General features: G+C 35.4%; 1 protein-coding gene across 1 annotated transcript; it reads left to right on the top strand.

Moving 5' to 3' along the window:
- Positions 1-8293: 8293 nt before the first annotated feature.
- Positions 8294-21999, top strand: LOC128552139 (probable serine/threonine-protein kinase qkgA; the record flags this gene model as incomplete). Its single annotated transcript, XM_053533155.1, has 2 exons — positions 8294-8336; positions 16181-21999. Coding segments are annotated over 2 exons (2349 nt in total), but the record flags the coding sequence as incomplete, so codon positions are not given.
- Positions 22000-23604: the final 1605 nt, after the last annotated feature.

Here is a 23604-nt window from a genome sequence, read left to right as displayed (position 1 = left end):
ATTCTATTTTCATTGAGATTTGTATTTTGTAAACAAGAAAGTTAAAAAATATATGTGTATACATCATTACGGAATTTTCTGCTAATTGCTAAATTAAAAAGGCTCATGCACTCGCACACTCGCACTCACAGACATTATTCCGAAATATATACATAACGTTGGAAAATAGATGCTGAAACGCCCTGTTCCGAATGTATGCTGATTCCCATGTAAAAATACATATTTATATCTATAAAAATAGTTAATTTGTGTATCAGTATAGAACAGCAACTTATGTTTATTAGGCGTTATTGGTGAGTGTGGTAATGCAACCAACATCATTTTCATAACAGTCTTTGTTTCAGTTGGTTCACGCACCATCTGCAACATTAAATAAGGCAAGAAACATGAATAACGCGTGGCGCGCATCCAAAATTACTTCTGATATCCTTAATGAGAAAAAACAACAACAAAAAATCCATTCACGGAATATCTAGCATTTAAATTCTTATACAAAATCTGTTGAGTGTGGCTGAAACTAAAAATGATAATGCATTCGACATTACTTCTGACATTCTTAGGAGAAAAGAAAAAAAAACAGTTCACGAATATTTAGCATCAAAATTCTTCGTGTGGTCGAAATTTGGAGATCGCCGTTCACATGTATATGTTTTATTTGCCTTAGAGAATTGCGGTTTTCTCGAGTGCAGCATCGAATGAAAATCCTGTGACACCTGTCTTAAAAATTAATTCAAAAATACATGAAAAGCTGTAATTTCTTGAAATGATACACTTGATAAATGAACATTCTACATTGGTTTTTATTACATGTGGTCACTTCTTTTCTTATTTCTAGATGTAATATTTACATTTTATATGTAAAGCATCTCTTTTTCCACATATGACTGTGAAGAGAATGTAAAAGAGTACTCTTTTAAGCTCACCTGAGCAATGCTCAGGTGAGTTTGTCTTATCACTCGATGTCCGGCGTCTGTCGTCTGTCTGTCTGTCTGTCAACATTTAGCTTCTGTATGCGATAGAGGCTGTATTTTTCAACTGATCTTCATGAAATTTGGTCAGAATGATAATCTTGATAAAGTGTAGGCCGAGTTCGAAAATGGGTCATCTGGGTTTAAAAACTAGGTCACTAGGTCAAATCAAAGAAACACCTTTTGTATGCGATAGAGGCTGTATTTTGCAATTGATCTTCCTGAAATTAAGTCGGAATGATTGCCTTGATGAAATCTAGTTCAAGTTAGAAAATGGGTCATCTTGGATCAAAAAGTAGGTCACTAGGTCAAATCAAAGAAAAACCTTATGTATGCAATACAGGCTGTATTTTTCAATTGATCTTCATGAAATTTGGTCAGAATGATTGCCTTGATAAAATCTATTTTGAATTTGATTATGGGTCATCTGGGGTCAAAAAGTAGGTCACTAGGTCAAATCAAAGGAAACCCTTCTGTATGCGATAGTGGCTGTATTTTTCAATTAATCTTCATGAAATTTGGTCAGAATGATTGCCTTGATGAAATCTAGCTCAAGTTAGAATATGGGTCATCTGAGTCAAAAAGTAGGTCACTAGGTTGGATCAAAGAAAAACCTTGTGTATGCGATAGAGGCTGTATTTTTCAACTGATCTTCATGAAATTTTGTCAGAATGATAGCCTTGATGAAATCTAGATCAGGTTTTAATATGGGTCATCTGGGTTTAAAAACTAAGTCACTAGGTCAAATCAAGGAAAAACCTTGTGTATGCAATAGGGGCTGCATTTTACACTGGATTTTCATAAAATTTGGTCAGAATGGTTGCCTTGATGAAATCTAGGTTAAGTTCGAATATGGGTAGTCATGGATCAAAAATTAGGTCACTAGGTCAAATCAAATAAAAACGTTGTGTATACGATAATGGCTGTATTTTTATGCCCCCCTTCGAAGAAGGAGGGGTATATTGTTTTGCAGATGTCGGTCGGTCTGTCAGTCGGTCGGTAGGTCGGTCGGTCGGTCGGAATGTAGACCAATCCGTTTCTGGATGATAACTCAAGAACGCTTGGGCCTAGGATCATGAAAGTTGATAGGGAGGTTGGGCATCACCAGCAGATGACCCCTATTGATTTTGAGGTCTGTATGTCAAAGGTCAAGGTCACAGTGACCCTTAACAGTGAAACGGTTTCCGGATGATAACTCAAGAACGCTTCAGCCTAGGGTCACGAAAATTGATAGGGAGGTTGGTCATGACCAGCAGATGACCCCTATTGATTTTGAGGTCAGTATGTCAGAGGTCAAGGTCACAGTGACCAGGACCAGTAAAATGGTTTCCGGGCAATAAATTAAGAACGCTTGGGCCTAGTGTCAGGAAAATCGATAGTTAGGTTGGCCATGACCAGCAGATGACCCCTATTGATTTTGAGGTCATTAGGTCAAAGGTCAATGTCACATTGGCCAGGAACAGTTAAACGGTTTCTGATCTTCTTGTCCAAAACCATAGGGCCTAGGGCTTTGATATTTGGTATGTAGCAAAATCTAGTGGTCCACTACCAACATTTTTCAGATTATTTCCCTGGGGTCAAATATGGCCCCACCCCGGGGGTCACATGGTTTATATAGGATTATATAGGAAATTTTGGTGAAAAACCTCTTGTCCATAACCACAGGGCCTAGGGCTTTGATATTTTGTATATGACATCATCTAGTAGTCCTCTACTAAGGTTGTTCAAATTATTCCCCTAGTGTCAAATATGGCTCCGCCCTGGGGGTCACATGGTTTAAATAGACTTATAGAGGGAAAAACTTTGAAAATCTTCTTGTCCAAACCACAAAGACTATGGCTTATATATTTTGTAATGTAGCATCATCTAGTGGTTCTCAACCAAGTTTGTTCAAAATTATCCCTCTAGGGTCAAATATGGCCCTGTCCCAGGGGTCTCATGGTTCATATAGACTTATATAGGGAAAAACTTAGAATCTTCATGTCCAAAACTTACATCATTCAAATTTGGTCCACATGTATAGTTTTGAGTGGCAAGATGAACCTTGACACGAGTTGACCTTGATCTTGACCTAGTGACCTACTTTCACATTTCTATAGCTACAGCCTTCAAATTTGGACCACAGGCATAGGTTTTTGTTCCAAAATAAAATTTGACCTTGATTTTGACCTAGTGACCTACTTTCACATTTCTTAAGCTACAGGCTTAAAATTTGAACCACAAGCATAGTTTTTTTTGTGTACTGAAATGAACTTTGATCTTGAGATTGACCAGGTGACCTACTTTCACATTTCTGAAGGTACAGGGGGGCCTCCGTGGCCGAGTGGTTAGAGTCGTTGACTTCAAACCATTTGCCCCTCATCGATGTGGGTTCGAAACCTCATTTGGGGCGTAGAATTCTTCACGTGAGGAAGCCATCCAGCTGGCTTACGGAAGGTCGGTGGTTCTACCCAGGTGCCCGCTCGTGATGAAATAGTGCACGGAGGGGCATCTGGGGTCTTCCTCCACCATTAAAGCTGGAAAGTCGCCATATGACCTAAAATTGTGTCGGTGCGACGTTAAACCCAACAAAATAAATAAATAACTGAAGGTACAGGCTTCAAATTTGGACCACTTGCATAGTTTTGTGTTCCGAAATAAAATTTGACATTGATTTTGACCTAGTGACCTACTTTCACATTTCTCAAGCTGCAGCCTTCAAATTTGAACCACATGCATACTATTGTGTACCGAAATGAACTTTGATCTTGAAATTGACCTAATGACCTACTTTCACATTTCTGAAGCTATAGGCTTCAAATTTGGACCGTGTGCATATTTTTGTGTTCTGAATTGAAATTTGACATTGATTTTTACTTATCACCTACTTCCACATTTCTCAAGCTACAGCCTCCAAATTTGAAGCACATGCATAGGTCTGTCTACCGAAATGAACTTTGACCTTGAAATTGATCTAGTGACCTACTTTCACATTTCTCAAGCTTCAGCTTTCAATTTTGGACCACATACACATTGTTTTGTACCAAAATGAAATTTGACCTTGATTTTGACCTTGAGCTAGTTTTGAAATTTGGAACATTCAAAAATGGCTCAGTGGATGGCGCCAAGATCACCCTGTAATCTCTTGTTAGGTTAATAGGTTAAAGGTCAAGGTCAGATTAAACCAGAATGGTAGAACTTTTGTTTACAGTGAACATATAATTTCTGTTCCTTGTGCAATTACTCAGGGTTCGCACAGGCTTGAAAAGTACTTGAAAATGAAGGGCAGTCTTGAAAAGTCCTTGAAAACACAATTTGTCTTGAAAAGTGCTTGAAAATTGCCCAAAGGCCTTGAAAAGTACTTGAATTTCTTATTTTCTCGTATGCTAGACAATTAAAATCTCCCCAAAAACCAAAAGTAAATCTTTTAGAATAAAATGGCAAGTTTCGAACAATGGGCAGAGCTACGAAAACGCCGTAATAAAAAAAAGGTCGAATGTGTTCGGGACGAAAGCAAAGTTTGGGTACGAATGTTTCGTACTTTCTGTTTAGCGTTGTCTCCCCTGACTAAAATGGCGTCAATTCGTCACGGAGCATGAATCACAATTCTTATCGTAATGGGAAAGTGTGTGACAGTTTAACGGTACCCCCACCCCAAACAGTTACCATTCTGTTTGCATCATCGAGTGCTAGTATTTCAAACTAAGTATAAAAAAATAATGTACTTAAAGCAGAAATTATATGGACAATGCAAACCAGAAACATGCCTTAAACAAGTCCAATGAAAACATTAATAAAATATTTCAAACCATGTTTCCAGACCGTAAAATAGCGAAAAAGTTTGTTCTTGGTGAAAGAAAAACTGCCTATATCTGTGTATTTGGCCAGTTTAAAAGCTTACTGATTGAAAAGATCAGGGGACCATTTGTCGCTCTGATTGATGAAACTTGAAATAAAAAGATGCAAGAAAAACAGATGGATCTTCATATAAGGTTTTGGGATGAAGAATCACAGCAGGTAGTAACACGGTATTATGGCTGAATAAGTCCTTGAAAACTATAAGACTAGTGCTTGAAAAGTCCTTGAAAAGTCCTTGAATTTGACTTGGCTTTGTCTGTATGAACCCTGTTACTAAATGGCATCAAGGGGGGCATTTCGTGTTCGACGAGCTCTTGTTCAATTGATCTTCATGAAATTTGGTCAGAATGATAGCCTTGATGAAATCTTGGTCAAGTTCGAATATGGGTCATCTGGGGTCAAAAACTAGGTCACTAGGTCAAATCAAAGAAAATACGTATTTATACTCAAGATTTTTTGCTCCAATTTTAATGATAATTGGTCAGAATATTTTTTTTTCATGAAATCACTAGGTCAAACATGTTTACTCTGTTATGCTGTGTTATGGTGTGTTTCTCAGGTGAGCGACCTAGGGCCATCTTGGCCCTCTTGTTATTTAGAACTTTACAGTCTGTAGATACTTAGTTACAATAAGCTTGTGAGACACAATGACGCCTTAGCAACAATGTATACTGATCGACGGATATCGCCTTATCTTATTGGCCAGTATTATTGGTTTGATTGACAGATCGGATCTATCCATTGGCGCTTCGAGACGACATTAGAACTCGGTTTTCCTATCCCCGAAAATGTTTGTGAAATTAAGGACATGAAAAAGCTTGAATATTATTTGCAGAGATTGACCGTTGAAACTCGTAGAAAGGATGGAGGGCCCTATCCACTATTATGCTACGCTTAGGATCTGAAGACGAGATATTGATAGCCTCGTTCTGACGACTTTTTCGCTAGCCAGTTTAAAGGCTTACTTACAACATTTTGCAAGCCTAGAAAATCTGTATTTAGTCTTGGTTTTTAGCTCGACTATTCGAAGAATAGTCTAGCTATTCTACTCACCCTGGCGTCGGCGTCGGCGTCACACCTTGGTTAAGTTTTTGCATGCAAGTACATACAGCTATCATTTAAAGGCATATAGCTTTGAAACTTATTTGTTCTTTTTCTAGGTCAATTACCAACCTCACTGGGTCAAGTTCCATAACTCTTAACATGTATTTTGAGCAAATTATGCCCCCTTTTGGACTTAGAAAATTCTGGTTAAAGTTTTACATGCAAGTTACTGTCCCCAAAACTAATGCAGATATTGAATTGAAACTTAACATGTTTCTTCGGGGTTATAAAACTAGTTGATAGCATCAAGTCCCATAACTCTGATATGCATTTTGGTTAAATTATGTCCCCTTTCGAACTTAAAACTCTTTTGATATTTAACATTTTGGGTAATAATTTCCTGCTTCTGTGACAATATTTCAAATAGTCGAGCTTGGCTGTCTTACGGACAGCTCTTGTTGATAATAACAATTCTTATGTCAGATACCGGTTAGCTCAGTCGGTAGGGCACTTGCTCAGTGAACGAGGGATCCTGGGTTCGAGGCCTTGACTGACTGCACATTGTTCTTACTCTTTGACATTCGAACAGGTTGTCTGGTTCAATAAAAATAGATTTACTAAAATAAAAATAGCAATATAGATACCAACTGTGACTGTTTCTACTCATAATAAATATGCCATTGTTATTTTTGTAATACAGAACTACAGCAAGTCATTCGTCGCTGACGAAGGTCTCTTAACTGTACAATTCATCATGTAATTAACTAAACTGACAATCCATCATTTATTTCATCATGTCACATTTTAGGGGTTATGACGTTCTATGTGTGTGTTTTTCGCAAGACTTGAGTTTCACTTGAAATGTGTGGTATTTCTATCTAAAACAGTACATGATGGCACCATTTACCGGGAGGTTGAACCACTATATGCAACCCGTCTGGACGTACCAGATGTTTAAAGCACTGGTATTGGCAATAGGGGTAAAACGACCTCAGGGGTGGGGGGTGCGGTCATGGCTGTTTGTTACAATAAGGCTGTAAATATTGTCATTGTTCATTTATGATATTGTTGTAATAACTATTATTTTTTATTATTATGTACAACGCCATTGAAAATATCATTTATAAAAAAGGCGCTTAATCAGATTGTTCAGTTTCAGTTTTGTGATTGCATATGTCATGTTTTGTTATTTTCCTACATATCTGCGATGTGTCACATGTTTAATTGTAAAGCGCCTTTGAACGTATATTACATATGAAAAGGGCGCTCAACAAATCTGGTATAATAATAATATCGGAAATCCAAAATATACGAGGACGAATGTGATTGGGTCATTCTCAGATCTTCATTTAGAAGATCAAGTAGTACTTAAGTCAGATTTATTTTTAGATTTGCGTATGAAGGAACTCACATCCCCCTTACCAAAATATCAGGCTTATATCAGGTAACTATTCATATCATATCTTTAACTGCTTAAACAGTACGGAGTTATATACAAGCCATCGTTTATACGTCAATAACGCTGACCAAACAAAAAGATATGACAATCGGAAAAGGGAATCATGTTATAGTTTATGACGTCATTAACACACTTCTAAACAATTTATTTAGCAGTTACTCTTAAAATGCTGGATAAAGTCAAAAAACGAAGTAGATGCAATGGAAACTAAATGACCGCGATTTTAATTAAATATTGAAATGTTAATAACTTTCTCATTGGTAAGCCGGCCATTACAGTTCTTCACGGGCTTAAATTTTTTAAGAAGATATAAAACACAGAATCCTTTCTCTTCAAAAAAAAACTTTCGTATGCCTGGAAACAGAATTACATTTGAAATGAACACTGACGCTGTTTAAATCAAATGTGAAATATCGGGGTATTATACTTGAAAAAAAAACACTCTAATATGAGTGTGGGACAATCACGTTTGTATTGAATTAACAATGCAAATGATGCAGTCAAAATTATTTGATACTATCAGCATAATTTTACTGATTGTATGACAAAATCTTTTGTATCTATATATTACATATCATGTGGCTAGAATTTTCAAGATATGTTTTTACGTCCTCGAATTTTCTACTTATTACGGTCTGTTTGCATTATTGGAATATTATCAAGATAGAAGAACATAATGGTCTACTCCGCCCGCTTAGCTCAGTAGGTAGGGTAGAGCGTCGGTCTGTCGATCCTTGGGCGGGGCGTATGTTCTCCGTGACTACTTGATAAACGACATTGTGTCTGAAATCATTAGTTCTCCACCTCGGATTGTGGGGAAGTTGGCAGTTACTTGCGGAGAACAGGTTTGTACTGGTACAGAATCCAGGAATACTGGTTAGGCTAACTGCCCGCCGTTACATGACTGAAATACTGTTGAAAAACGGCGTAAAACCCAAAACAAACAAACAAAAACATAATGGTCTATACTATCATATTTGCATAAATTGATTTATTTGTTATTTCAGATGAACAGCAAAGATACATAGGTAAGTCGTCTTACATTTTGTAACTATCATTGTCAATAATACTACTTAATGATTAAAAACAAGACAAGAATGTTTAGCTCGACTATTTATAGAACACTAGAGCTATTGGACTCGCCCGTCCGCAGCGTCCTGTTTGGGTGGAAATTTTGTATGTAAGCTGGTATCTCAATGATCACTTGTGGACATGAATTTAAACTTCACACACTTATTTACTTTGATAAACTGACTTACATTGCACAGGATCCATAACTCTATTTTGCATTTTTACAAAATTATGCCCCTTTTTGCCTCAGAAATTTTTAGTAAAGTTGTATGTAAGCTGTATCTCAGTAACCACTTTTGGGAATGGATTGAAACTTCACACACTTATTCACTGTGATAAACTGACTAACATTGCACAGGTTCCATGACTCTATTTTGCATTTTGTATGTAAGCTGGTATCTCAGTACTCACTAATGGCAATGGATTGAAACTTCACACACTTGTTCACTGTCATGATCTGACATTTACTTAGCATAATTCTAATGCATTTTTTTTTCAAAATTATGCCCCTTTTTCGACTTAAGAAGTTTCTATTCAGTTTTTAGCTCACTTGAGCACGAAGTGCTCACGGTGAGCTTTTGTGATCACCCTGTGTCCGGCGTCCGTCGTCAGTCGTCCGTCCGTCGTCGTCAACAATTTGACTGTTAACACTCTAGAGGTCACAATTTTGGCCTAATCTTAATGAAACTTGGTCAGAATGTTGCCCTCAATAAAATCTTGGACAAGTTCGATATTGGGTCATCTGGGTTCCAAAACTAGGTCACCAAGTCAAGTCAAAGGGAAAGCTTGTTAACACTCAAGAGGTCACAATTTTGACCCAATCTTAATGAAACTTGGCCAGAATGTTACCCTTAAAAAAATCTTGAATGAATTTGATATTGGGTCATCTTGGGTCAAGAACTAGGTCACCAGGTCAAGTCAAAGGAAAAGCTTGTTAACACTCTAGAGGTCACAATTTTGACCCAATCTTAATGAAACTTGGTCAGAATTGTTTCCTAAATAAAATCTTTGACGATTTTGATATTCTGTCATCTGGGGTCAAAAATTAGGTCACCAGGTCATATCAGAGGAAAAGCTTGTTAACACTGTAGAGGCCATTTATGAGCGTATCTTCATGAAACTTGGTCGGAATGTTAATCATGATAATTTCAAAGTCCAGTTTGAATATGGGTTATGTAGGGTCAAAAACTAGGTCACCAGGTCAATTCAAAGGAAAAACTAGTTAACACTCTAGAGGCCACATTTATGACCATATCCTAATGAAACTTGGTGAGAATGTTAATCTTGATGATCTATAGGTCAGGTTCAAATCTTTATTAGTTGGGGTCAAAAACTAGGTCATCAGGTCAAATCAAAGGAAAAGCTTGTTAACACTCTAGAGACCACATTTATGACTGTATCTTCAAGAAACTTAGTCGGAACGGGGTAAAATCAAATTGTTTAGTCTATAAATAAGTCGTATTTCCTACAGGTTTTCAGGTGGACAATTTAGGCCTTTCCTGACTAAATGTGTTTTGACAACTTCAACTGCAAACTTATTAAGTCAATCTCCTTTCAGCATAGTTTCAAAAATATAGATGAATAACTATCTTACACTGTAGAAACAAATTGTGGTTGAAATTTAACTAAATACACTGATTTCTGTAGATATTGCTACAGTAATTCAATAAAATGTTAAGACATTACACACATTGTCTCGGCCTGATATATGTCACTGTCAATTTGTAACTAGATACTTGTTACTTCTCATTTTCTTCATGGAAAGCATGTATAATTACCATCATGGAAATACAAAAGAATACAGTTATTTTGTGGTGCCTCTTTAAAGATAGCTCCAATTTGTGTATGCATAAATAGAGGAAAATAAAAAAAAAATGAAATATACCGCCATTGAATGTATTAGCCCTGTATTACACTCTTTCTATCATGTCGTACTTATGGCCACATAATTTCAAAATTAATTTTGTTTTGTTATAATTATGATAAAACTGCCGTTATTTACAAACATGTGTAGACAAGTCCATGTCATTACGCGTAGGAAAACAGATGTTAAAAATATAGAAATCATTAACAGACGCAATATACCTTCCCGGTACTAAGCTCTTTTGTATCAGGAGTATGCTTACCATGATTTTACGCCCTCACAGGTTCCAAATTCTTTTACTTTAGTTCTTGTAATAAAAACTATTATTTTTATTCTTGTAATAGAATTTTTTTGATAAAAATGGTCACACCTTCTGTAATGTTCGATATTCTTATTCAAAAGCATAAAATGTTTATAAGAAGAAGGTATGATTTGCGAACAATTTGCTATAAATGCCAGCAATGATATATCAAGTGTCACTGCAACGTTACTGAATAAAATTTACTATGTGTGTTCAATAAGTTCACTGTTATCTATATATGATATATTGTGCATGACTTTCCAAAGAGCTATTGAACGATTGGCATGTGTATAATTGTAAAGTTTTAGTATTTTCCGTCAGAATCACTAGAATCATCACCTGCCGTATTTCATCTACGTCCTTTGCCAATTTTTTTGTCAGCTACAGTTTTAATGACAGTTACATAATATTGTGCAGGCAAGGTGAGCTGCAGAACGAAACGGCTGTTTCACATGGTTGTCTGATCCAGAAAGAACGAACTTTAAGATAATGCTGGTACCGAGGTTGGGGTGGGGGCGACTTCAAGGATTGTGGTTGGTACAGACAGGCCTCTTAAAGAGTTGTATCCTTGCTCCAGATATCATATCAGAATCTAAAGGGTGTCAGGGTCAGAACCACTCCATCATATGCATGTCTGTTTGTGTGCTCTTAACATTATCATTGAACAATTCAATGCAGGTGGCAACGATCAGCAGTTTCGTTTCTCATTTTTCATGTCCAAATAATCATTCCTGATATCGGACAGCCCTTTAGCCCCTTTCATTTCGTAACAGGGGGCAAAAAACTGATACCTCCTGCAAAGACCTTGATCATATCCCGTTTGTCTAGAACACATCCTTGTTTCACCTGTTTGACAATGGTTGCATTTCCGGTAAACATAGTTTGACAACATATCGTATCCATACTGGGTACGATATAACTGATTGTTTCTTGCCACCACGCGGGAAAATACAGGCTAGAGAACATATGCGCATACTGACATTATAATTGGACGTCGTATTATGACGTCCTAGTGTCTGAGCAATTTTTAATGTATAATATCTTTGGAAAGGTTGCAACAGTATCAACAGCAAGCAAGAAAAATGATCTCACATGACTGACTAAGTAAGGCAGTTGATGTCCCAATTAGCTGCTCATGTCCTGTCTGCCTGGGTGCGATAATGTATCTAAGCTAAGTACCAAACAGCTGACAAAAGAGTTCAATCTGAACAAAAGTGGATATGTCGATGCAGTTTAAAGAAGATGTTTCATTGCAACCTGTTAGGGTAAGAAATGAGCTGAAAGTATATCAGATATTACATTTGGGTATGGGATATGGGAAAGAAAACCATCCAAATGATGCTCAGATTACAATCATTCTCACCTACATCAGACTCTTTCTATGAGAATGTCAAAGGAGCACACATACAGGCACGCATATTGAGGAGTGCTTTGAACCCAGACCTCTTAGAGGCTTGAACTGTCGACAATCCCGGAAGGCAACATTCCTCCCCAAAATCTGTTGTAATTGTGCATCAGAATAACCATTTGCAACATCCCTTTGGTATTGTCCTGTAGCTCACCTCGCTGCACAATATTCTGTAACTGCCATAAAACCTGAACCTCTCAATATAGGTGCACGAAGGTTGAAGGTGAAACATTCAGTGATGTAGATGTTGATGTAGTGATTCTGGCAGAGACTTCGAAAGCTGAAGTGCTATACATGTCAATCGTCCAATAGCTTTTTGGAAAGTCAAACTGGATATAACGTATTTGAATAATAAGTGTTCTAATATTAAGACAGCACAGGGATAAGTTAATTAAATACAGTAGCATTATGATTACACTTGATAAAGCCTCAAACAAAAATTCATATTCTAATGTTCATAATATGGCCAAACTTCAATTTGAAAGAAGAAAAAAATATTTTTCCCAAATCTGGAGGCATGCTGCTTTAAAGCAGTTATATACTTGCCTATTATTAATCATTATATCTGATCTGATATTGTGGTTCCTTTTGTGATACCTGAAGCATGATCATTGCCGTCTATGCCGCCTATGCATGTGTAGCTTGTGCACTGTCTCGCCTTATACAAAATTCACACCACGCATTTATAAAAATTAAATGTTATTACATGTTGGCGTCGATACCAAGCTCATTAGCAACGTTTTCGTCAAAATTTCTCGACTTTTATTTAAAGGCGTTTTTCAAAACTTTTACTGAAACGCTGTAAATCGAAAATATCAATCACCAACCACTTATATCGGTATGGGAGATTCAGTTACCAAAATTATAGTGGACAAGCTGCGGCTTTAGTATTTCTTTTTTAAAACCACCATGTTAACGTTAAATACATTACGTCAACGTCACCTACTTTGGCGTGTTGCAACGTAAAAAATAAATTTACCCTTTTATCATTGGACAAAATGGTCAATTTGTTTATTTTTTAACAATGTAAAGACAAACAGTTATTTGCTATTCCTATCCAGCGATGGCAACCGATATCCGAATAATACTTATCCGAATATGAGCTTCAAGAAGCACATACCAATTTCCGCCATTTTACCTTTATCTGTTAGGCCTATGCGTAACGATTATCTTCTTGAATTAAATTTTGCAAATGCACAGATTGGGCGTTTTAAAGTCCTTGAGTGTATCCTTACTGTTATTTGTAGCAAACTGATCACAAAACATACCACCTTCTTTTATATGTTTTGTGTTCAGATTGTAATGCTTTTGAATAAGAACATCCATTTTATCCACCTCTTTGTTATAAAGTTACTAAAGAAACATTTAAAGTGTTACATGTATAAACATTCAATTATTGGAAATGATTTAATACAGTAGGAAAACCTGCATATTTAATGTCTAATGCAAAATAAAGGGATTTTCCGTTTTGGCGGCCATTTTGACAGCCATTTTGGATTTTTAAATGATTTTCTTCTTTGAAATATACAGTTAATGTTTATTTTGTTACCTCTAGCAACAAAAATAATATATGAATTAATAATATTGTCCAAATTTTCTATAATTTAGGCGACAAGTCTTTTTTTGAATTTTGGCGACCATCTTGAATATTTCAAAATGCTCAATGGTGAAAAAGTTCATCATCCAGTTTCTATGAAGGTACATTTTGTAGGACCGTTTCATGTAAAAATATTTTGTGCATACTCCAATTTTGGGTTAGGTAGCTAACTGGCATTTGGCATACTGACTATTTCTACCAACCACATATCAGCATATTGTAATTGTCCCAAATGTCACATATCTGTTTTTGTCTGATTAGTTGGCAACTTCTCCAGGTAATAATCATAACGGGACGAAACTGTCAACCGATTTAGATCATAAATACAAAATAAGTCGTTATACATTTATGTATGTACATGTATTTTGAAATTTTACCTGATACTAGGTACAATATATGCTACTGATCACACTGCTGCTGGCTGAAATCAAAGAGACGACACTTCACCTAGCGGTTTAGTCATTGCATTCTCAAAGAGTGAAAACTAAACTACATACTTGAGATTATTTTTAAGGTCAAATTTTCAATATTTCTACCATAAACGGTGACTGTTTACCCTAAATGGATTTACGTATCCTGTGATATACATACAAAAGCTTTTTTTCTTTACACAACATTATTTCACCCGTGCATCAAAACCAAATTTGGCCAGCATAATATGTAGATATTAATTATACACATTTTCTGTAACTATTGTGTTTTACAAAAAAAAAAATATAACTAAAGGGTGTTCCCAAATGTAAACTAACCAATACTTGTTATATTCATTTTTAATAACTTGATAGTCACATATTTTTACATCTGTTTGTAACTCAAATAACATACAAATGTTCGCAAAGCATGGACATTGGTATGCTATACATGTATTGTAATGACAGAAGAAAACACTGTAAATACTGTGTAATCATTATTATTCATTGGGTTGAATTTTCATTGAATTTGACATTTTTAGCGGGGTTGCAGTCAGACGCATCCTGAGTTAACTTTAAATTTTACGATACAGCTTCCTTAGGCAAGCCCTACAAAGAACTGTCATGTTTTAGCCAAATGCTTTCTGTGCCACTGGTACTCATCCCCAGCGAGAACCCTACGAACCCTAAGGCCTTGATGAGATGACTGCCTTTTCTTAATATCTTAATCTTCGCCCAGAACAGGCATTAAAATTGCAATATTTTTATTGTAATACTATATATCAACTTCTTTGCCTCGTTAGTTCTACCCAGGCATTGTCCCATTCAAATGATCCAATTTATAGTAAACACTTCCGGGACTTTGGAAATCGGGCATAACACCAATTTACTGTTTCCATCGTTTTTCCAGGTGGACAGGACCCATGCTCGCCCAGTGGTATAGTTTTAAAAGAAAACCATTTATGTATTAAATGACAAGATAAGCATTTAGTCTCTAAAAAACATATTTACTCCCACAAAAATCATGATAGTTATACAATAGAAGTTATCAAAACGTATTTACTGTAAAAAAAAAAAACTAATGATGCAACAAGCATTCTTGCCTAAAAGGGTGCAGACGAATCACAAATTTGCATAAACAACATATTTTTAATTACATTTAAATAAACAAGATGTGAAACATGATGGTAAAATTGTCTGTAATTGTTTTTGCCCTGGAAGCAGCATTTCGAAAACAATTTTGACAGCCCGGAGTCGACGAATATTTGCTGATACAAAATTATTATTTGGTCTGATAGTTTGAAATAAACTGCATAAAAAGTTCATACTATGTTTAACCTTTAGTTTTGCAACAGGTACAGAAATAAGAAAAACATCTTAATAAGAACGGATACAAACCAGTTTCAGCTTTAATATGTTAACTAACACATTGGTTTATATGTGATTCGAAACAATTCGTGTACTTTTAAATACGTCATGAGAATTTTGCATTCAAAATATAAGCTAGAAGTGTCCTAGGTCCATTACACATTTCATCAAACTATAGTATACAAGTACTTAGCAAATATTGAAACATAAAATAAAATGGTTATTGCCAAATAAACCAGACTTTTCGGGCTAACAGACACAAATGTTTATAGCCCAAGCTATCTGTAAATTTTTAGATTTCTGAAAACCTGTCTCATGTAACGAATGTTTACATTCTACCAAGGTATCAAATAATCATGACGAATTTACATTTGGTTTTGAGAGTATTCATTCATAAAGAAATCCCATCACATCATTGCTACATGAACAAACAGTCATATTTTTGCAAAACCTACAATATGTAATATTTAAAATTCGCACAGCTTTACTCCATAGCCTATTGGATCACGTCGCTGACTTCCTGTTACTTACCTCACACCTTTGTGTACTTGATGCTTGCACAGAGCCCTTAAGTCAGTGAGCGTTGAAATGCGATTCAATAAATAAGCAAACAAAGGTGCAGATTTCCCTTATATTTATCATACGGTCAAATTTTAACACAAGAGGTCCTTCAGCTTAGCTCTGAGATACTTTTCTATGATTAAGATGATCCGAAATAATTCGTTCTTTATTGATGAGGTAAATAATGTTATGCCAGTTTTATAAAACATGAACTACACAAGTACCTTAACAGGTTAAAATAACCTAAATTTAATATTTCGCATTATAATTTTGGAGTGATTTTGTATTTTAGATGAATGGAAATATGGACCATATGCTTTTGATTTGTACAGAAAGGCACTTGAAGACGGTATCGAAGAAGACTCTTCTATTAGAGTAAATGTCGTGGGAAATTTTGGACAAGGGAAAACATCACTAGTAAACAGACTTATTAGAAAAGATATTGACAGTAAGCAAAGTACGAACGGTATAGACATCGCGCACTATAAATGCCAACGAGATTCATATGGAAATATAACATACAAAATAAACTCTGGTCTTGATCCATCAGATATTGCGAAACGAATTAAAATTGTGTCCAGACCTGTGGAAAAGAAAAAAGCGAAACGAGACGAAACATTTGAAAGGAGAACAGCGTATCAACCAAAGGACATGTCAGAAGAAGAAAAACATCAGTTAATTCAAGTGATTAAAAGCACAAATGAGCATGACAGTTTCAATGACAACTCTAAAATTTATGACATTTGGGATTTCGGTGGTCAGTACGTATTTTATGCAACCCATACGCTGTTTCATAGCAGAAAAGCGATTTACCTGCTAGTGTTCAATTTATCTTATGGGCTTACTGATGTTGTGCCAAACGACAATGAAGAGGATGAATGTTGTACTTACGGAAGCCAGAGAACCATGGAATACTACATACGGTTTTGGGTAAACTCAATTCACTCTTTTGTTGGAAACAGAGATGGAACAGAACCTAAAATCATTCTTGTCGGAACACATTTTGACAACTTAAAAGGAGACGATCGATCAAAACGACGACAGGCAAATAGCTACTTTGATAATGTTAGAGCAATATTTAAAGGGAAGCAATCACTTCACCACATATATCATCATGATTTTCCAGTAGATAACAAAGATGTTAAAGATGATATTTTTGTTAAACTGAATGATACAATATTTCATGTCGGACAAGCGTTCTCAAAGTCAAACAAAGTTCCAGCCAAATGGATCCAGCTTGAAAAATCTTTATACCCCTACAAGGAAGAAAAGATAGTTGAATTCTCAAAAATAGTTGAAATAGATAACAAAAACGAGTACCGTCTTGGTTCTTCCGAACAAATAAAGCTGTTTTTGAAACACCAACATGATCAGGGAACTCTCTTTTTCTTTGACGAGGAGCCAGTATCAAAATATGTTGTCCTGGATCCACAGTTTCTTATCGATGCTTTCAAGTGTCTCATTACAGCAAATCGATTCATCACGAACATGCCAGATGTTTGGAATGAATGGCAAACCCTTAAAACAGAAGGGAAGTTAGAAACCTCGTTGATCGACAAACTGTGGACAAATGCTGAAGACAAATTGATAATGACTCACAGAGACACAATTCTCTGGTTCCTTCAGAAACATCGCATCCTTTCAGAAGCTTTGAGATTCGATGAAAATGAACAGGTGGCAGTTGGACTAGGTTGGTATATCGTCCCAAGCCTACTTAAAGATCATAGTCAAGAAGCGGAAATAAGAGATTTTCTGAAGGGAAAGAATCAAACAGAGATCCAGTTCGTCATGTCATTTGACAACTCTGCAGTCGTGCCAACAGTTTACCACCGATTAATTGCTGCTGTTCTCGGAAAGTGGTCCATTTTAGAATTTAGGGAGAAAAAACTTCTTTTCGAAAACCTGTCAATAGTCAGAATTGATCTGAAGCATGCTGGAGTAATAAGATTAAATGACAGGCATATACAGCTTTCTTTGCTGAATCTTTGTCCTCCTAGTAATGTCAAAAGAGTGGTTGCAGATAAATTAAGGCGCTTTGCTGAATCCGTTATCACGTACGAATTTCGAAAATTTCAGGGGGTTACAGAGAACATGGAATTGCCATATACACAAGCATATGCATGTAATCACGAAAGCCACGGTGTGTCTGGTAGCAAAAATATCATAACATTTGGTACGGAATTTAGCATACAGAGCATTCCGTGTCCAGATGTGGAGTCACATAAGATTGACACTGATCTTGCGAAGTCTGAATGGTATCAAGGCAATGAAGCGCTAGAATTGGTGTCCTCGGAAGACTTATCTGATCAGACTCTAGGTAGAGTTTCGCAAGTAATTGGCGAGGACTGGCAAATACTAGGACAAGCACTTGGATTAGGAAGGGTTGAGACTGAACATATTAAAGCAGACAATCATAGCACATCCATGAGGATATATAAAATGCTTCTTCACTGGCGTGATACATTTCCAGAAACAGCTTCTATTGGCACGCTTGTTGAGAAGCTTAGGAGTCTGCCAAATCTTACAGTAGACTGGGACGGTATCAGGAATATAGTTGACGAACTAAATAAGTCTAAACCGTCGAGATCATCTCAATAAAAGTTTAGTATATTTACTTCGAAAGGTGTACAAACACCAACCAGGGGCAAGATGCAAATGCTGAATTTTGGTGAAACAATTAGAAAACAATAATGAAGTACAGTAGTGCCACATATAATGAAACTGCTGACATTTGTAATGGGAAATGACTAAGGCTTACTCCAGCAAAAGATAACTATTATAATAAAGAAGCTGATTAAAACCGACATACCTAGAAGACATTTCTCTATGTAAACATAATACAAAGCGGGTGGACGATAATAAACATCCCATTACGTTTTACTAACTTCTTCTTCTCTGGTCGGTACTCTACAGTGTATTAATAAATAGAAAACATTTATAGAAGATTGCTTTAATGTAAAATACGACAAACTGAAGGATTTTAGATATTTATAAATGATATAATGCAAAACAAATCAATTTTTCAGTTAAACTATAAATGTTCTTATGAAATGACACTTTGGACACTTTGACAATTAACGGAATATTAGAAGCACTACGGAAAAAATTATAGATGCACATTAACTGGAACAGTATTTGGTGTAATAAATGAACCCGAAAGATCATTACCGTTGGACTTTGGTTCGTATACCATTAAATACGTAGATATAACTATTCTAGTGTTTCGGTATTGTAGTTTCAAATAAGGCACTTCTAATTTTGTATGATAATGGATGATACATTATACATGACTAGTATTAATAAATTTGCTTTGTAAAGTTTTAGTTGGTGTACATCTCCATTCTTAACAGTATCTTAATTATGTTACGGTGGGCAGTTGACCAAATCAGAGCTCCATGATTCTGTACAAGTACAAAACTATTTTTTGCAAGTCACTGCCAACTTCCTGAAATGAATCCGAGGTGGAGGAATGTGGAAAACACGAATACATAGCAAGACTAATTTGAATGACATGACATCAGTTATCAGCTAAATGTGAAATGTAATTATTTTACAGACTCTTGACTAATTGTTATGCTCAAATGAACTAATTGTTACGCTCAAATAATGTAGAATGTGATGTACGACACGAAACTTGCATGCAAATATATTTATTCATTATCATTCATTAAACTGGTGTCTTTGATGATACTTGAAGCACCATGTTCATGCCTTTGTGGTCTAAAAGCTGATATTACTCGCTTCGATTCACTATTTGCTCACCACATTTGGTCCGAAACCTCGTCTGAAGTGTAATATGTTTTGATGTGACGAAGTCATCCAGCTTGTTTACAAAGGGCAAGGGTTCTACCAAGGAACTCCACTATAACTGAAACAATGTTTGAATGGGTAATCAAAAGTGAGACCAATCGAAAACCTTGAAGCGATTAATTGTCCTATGCGCTTCTAATTGTTGGAGAATTAATATCCTACATAAGTAACAGCGTCCACTATCAAACATCAGATACTATCTCATATTTCGGTCGATTATAAACTCAAAAGCTACCTTTGTTTTTTCAAAATTTTCCGACCTTTTGTAAATATCTCCTATTTCTGTACCATAATTGTAAATGCCTTTGATTCTTGTCAGTAAAAGGCGTATCTCAAAGCGTTATTTAAGTACATAATAAGAATAAATAGCATATAATTATTTCGGTACCGGTGAGTCATGAAACTTATAACAACCAGAATAGAACACCTCGTGGTACATTCTCATGTGAACGTTTTTAACAGTTTTACTTGTTCTTTCATTTGAATTGCCGATATTTTTATTTGCTGACGGTATAACGTCCTTTAGGGATATTTGACTTTCCTGTCCGAGTTACATTGTATATCCAAAGAAAATTTCATTACTTGAATGAGTGTTTTAAGAGAGGTGCTCACGCTTTAGCTACCACATATAAGTTAGTATTGAATTAAATATGAAATATTCTTTCTTAGTATGCATAAATGATAAACATACCCTTAAGAAGAATTTTCTCGTTACTTTTGATGAATAATCATTCAGATATGATTTTTGTATAAATGTACTTTATTTGGACTGAAACAGTTTTCCCTTATCGTCAATATAAACACTCAAAGATTTTGTTGTACAATATTTTAACACAGTTGTTGCTATGTGTATGCGTTTTCTGTGTTTATACTTTAGAAAAACAAGATTTTACCTAAATATAAGGTTATATTTAATTAAAGTAGGTGTGGTAGTTTGTAATATTTGTTATATGTATTATCTTCAAACATGTTAAAAGCATAGTCGCAATAAGTACAAATGCTGAATATTAAGGTAGTAGAGGCGTAATAGCAATGTTTACAAAATGGCATTTGCTTGGTATATTCTTAAAGATGACCATGTTTTGCACTGTTTTGCAATTTTTTAACAACTTTTACCGTGTCGTTTTTTATAAATTTTGTATAACTTATGGTATCTCCTCAAATTTCAAAGTGATGGTCACTATACAAAACGTTTGCAGAGAACTCATTTTACCATTAATTTAAATAAAAGAATCATCAAACTATTGGCAAATAATTATAAAACACAAAATAAAAATGTGAATATCATTTTATCTAGGGTTCCTCAAGTAAACGGATTTTATGATACAGAATTCTATCTTCAACATTGAAAAAATAAGGTCGAATCCTATGTTTCTGTTATGAATTTTGCTATCTTCATTCAAAAATAACCTTGGGGCAGACGTAAGATTTACCTAAATTTCTTCCACGATATGTAATCTAAAAAGGGAAGCAAAATAGAGAACTTTTACAGCATGTAACTCAATATTTTAAAGATGTGTAACTCTACCTCTTATGTTTAACTAGTAAATTCACTTTGAAAAGCAAGAAATCGCTTAGATCTGTCAAATCATTTTTTTTTTTTCATTTTTGTACAATAAATCAATCAAAGAAACAAAAACTTACTATAAAAAGTGGAAAGTAAGGAAACAATTTTGGTCCAAGTAAGACTTGAACCTACGCCCCCCTGAGAATTGCAGTAAAAGTGGGTTTATGGTTGGAATTGAATACTCTTCAAAAAGGAGGTACTCTATTACGCCTCTACTACCTTAATGTAACAGTACTAATGAAATACGACACCATAAGAATAATAACAAAAAATGTACTGTGTTTACATTATTCGCACTATCATATGAGTTTATGTATAAAAGGTTCAATTTTGGACATACATGTACAAAAAATATTTTAGAATATAAGGATGATTCTATATGTATTAGTGCTATCATTGATGTTGTTAAATATAGCTGCATTCTATTATACTGTTAAATATTTTATAGAGTATACATGTCTAGGAAATGTAAATATCTCTGCTATTAGTTATGATAAAATTATCATGTATAATTGTCGAGTTAGTAATAGATTTTATTTCTTTCCTTAAGGTAGTTCTGCACGTTCGGATCTTTTTTTCTACAATGTAGAATTAGTTAGAACTCTAATTTTTCAAAACTTCAGAATATACATAGAAAGTTCAGCAAATAAAAATGATGGGGTCATATGCTGGATTTTTGCTGGACTGATTTGAAAAAGTTGAACCTCTTGCAAATTTTTATAATGGGAGTCTACGGGGAACCTTGATAAAATCTAGGCCGAGTTCGAAAATGGGTCATCTCGGGTCAAAAACTAGGTCACTAGGTCAAATCAAAGAAAAACCTTGTGTATGCGATAGAGGCTGTATTTTTCATTTAATCTTCATGAATATTGGTCAGAATGATAACTTTGATGAAATCTAGGCCGAGTTCGAAAATGGGTCATCTCGGGTCAAAAACTAGGTCACTAGGTCAAATCAAAGAAAAACCTTGTGTATGCGATAGAGGCGGTATTTTTCAATTAATCTTCATGATTATTGGTCAGAATGATAACCTTCATAAAATCTAAGCCGAGTTCGAAAATGGGTCATCTCGGGTCAAAAACTAGGTCACTAGGTCAAATCAAAGAAAAACCTTGTGTATGCGATAGAGGCTGTATTTTTCAATTCTTCTTCATGAATTTTGGTCAGAATGATTGCCTTGATGAAATCTAGGCCGAGTTCGAAAATGGGTCATCTCGGGTCAAAAACTAGGTCACTAGGTCAAATCAAAGAAAAACCTTGTGTATGCGATAGAGGCTGTATTTTTCAATTCTTCTTCATGAATTTTGGTCAGAATGATTGCCTTGATGAAATCTAGGCCGAGTTCGAAAATGGGTCATCTCGGGTCAAAAACTAGGTCACTAGGTCAAATCAAAGAAAAACCTTGTGTATGCGATAGAGGCGGTATTTTTCAATTGATCTTCATGAATTTTGGTCAGAATGATTACATTGATGAAATCTAGGCCGAGTTCGAAAATGGGTCATCTGGGGTCAAAAACTAGGTCACTAGGTCATATCACGTAAAAACCTTGTGTATGCGATAGAGGCTGTATTTTTCAATTGATCTTCATGAATTTTGGTCAGAATGATTACCTTGATGAAATCTAGGCCGAGTTCGAAAATGGGTCATCTGGGGTCAAAAACTAGGTCACTAGGTCAAATCGAAGAAAAACATTGTGTATGCAATAGAGGATGTATTTTTCAATTGATCTTCATGAAATTTGGTCAGAGTGATTGCCTTGATGAAATCTAGGTCGATTTTGAATATTGGTTTTCTGAGGTCAAAAACTAGGTCACTAGGTCAAATTAAAGAAAAATCTAGTGTATGCGATAGAGACTGTTTTTTTTTCAATTGATTTTTATGAAATTTGGTCAGGTTGATTGCCTTAATGAAATCTAGGTCGAATTTGAATATGGGTCATCTGAGGTCAAAAACTAGGTCACTTGGTCAAATCAAAGAAAAAACTTCTGTATGTGATAGAGGCTGTATTTTTCAGTTGATCTTCATGAATTTTGGTCAGAATGATTGCCTTGATAAAATCTAGGTCGAGTTTGAACATGGGTCATCTAGGTTAAAAAACTAGGTCATATCTAAGAAAATGCTTGTTTTATCGCAAGAGACCAATTTTTTGGTCCAATCTTAATGAAAATTGGTCAGAATATTTGTTTCCATGAAATCACTAGGTCAAACATGTTTTACACTGTTATGGAGTGTTTCTTAGGTGAGCGACCTAGGGCCATCTTGGCCCTCTTGTATATATTGTTGGCAATTTGTTTTAAAATGTTAGATACATAAAGGTTATTACATCTGAAAGCTGATT

Source organism: Mercenaria mercenaria, unplaced genomic scaffold, assembly GCF_021730395.1.
Source record: "Mercenaria mercenaria strain notata unplaced genomic scaffold, MADL_Memer_1 contig_2075, whole genome shotgun sequence".
In the NCBI taxonomy this organism is placed as follows: domain Eukaryota; kingdom Metazoa; phylum Mollusca; class Bivalvia; order Venerida; family Veneridae; genus Mercenaria; species Mercenaria mercenaria.
This window is presented reverse-complemented; position numbering and strand designations above follow the sequence as displayed.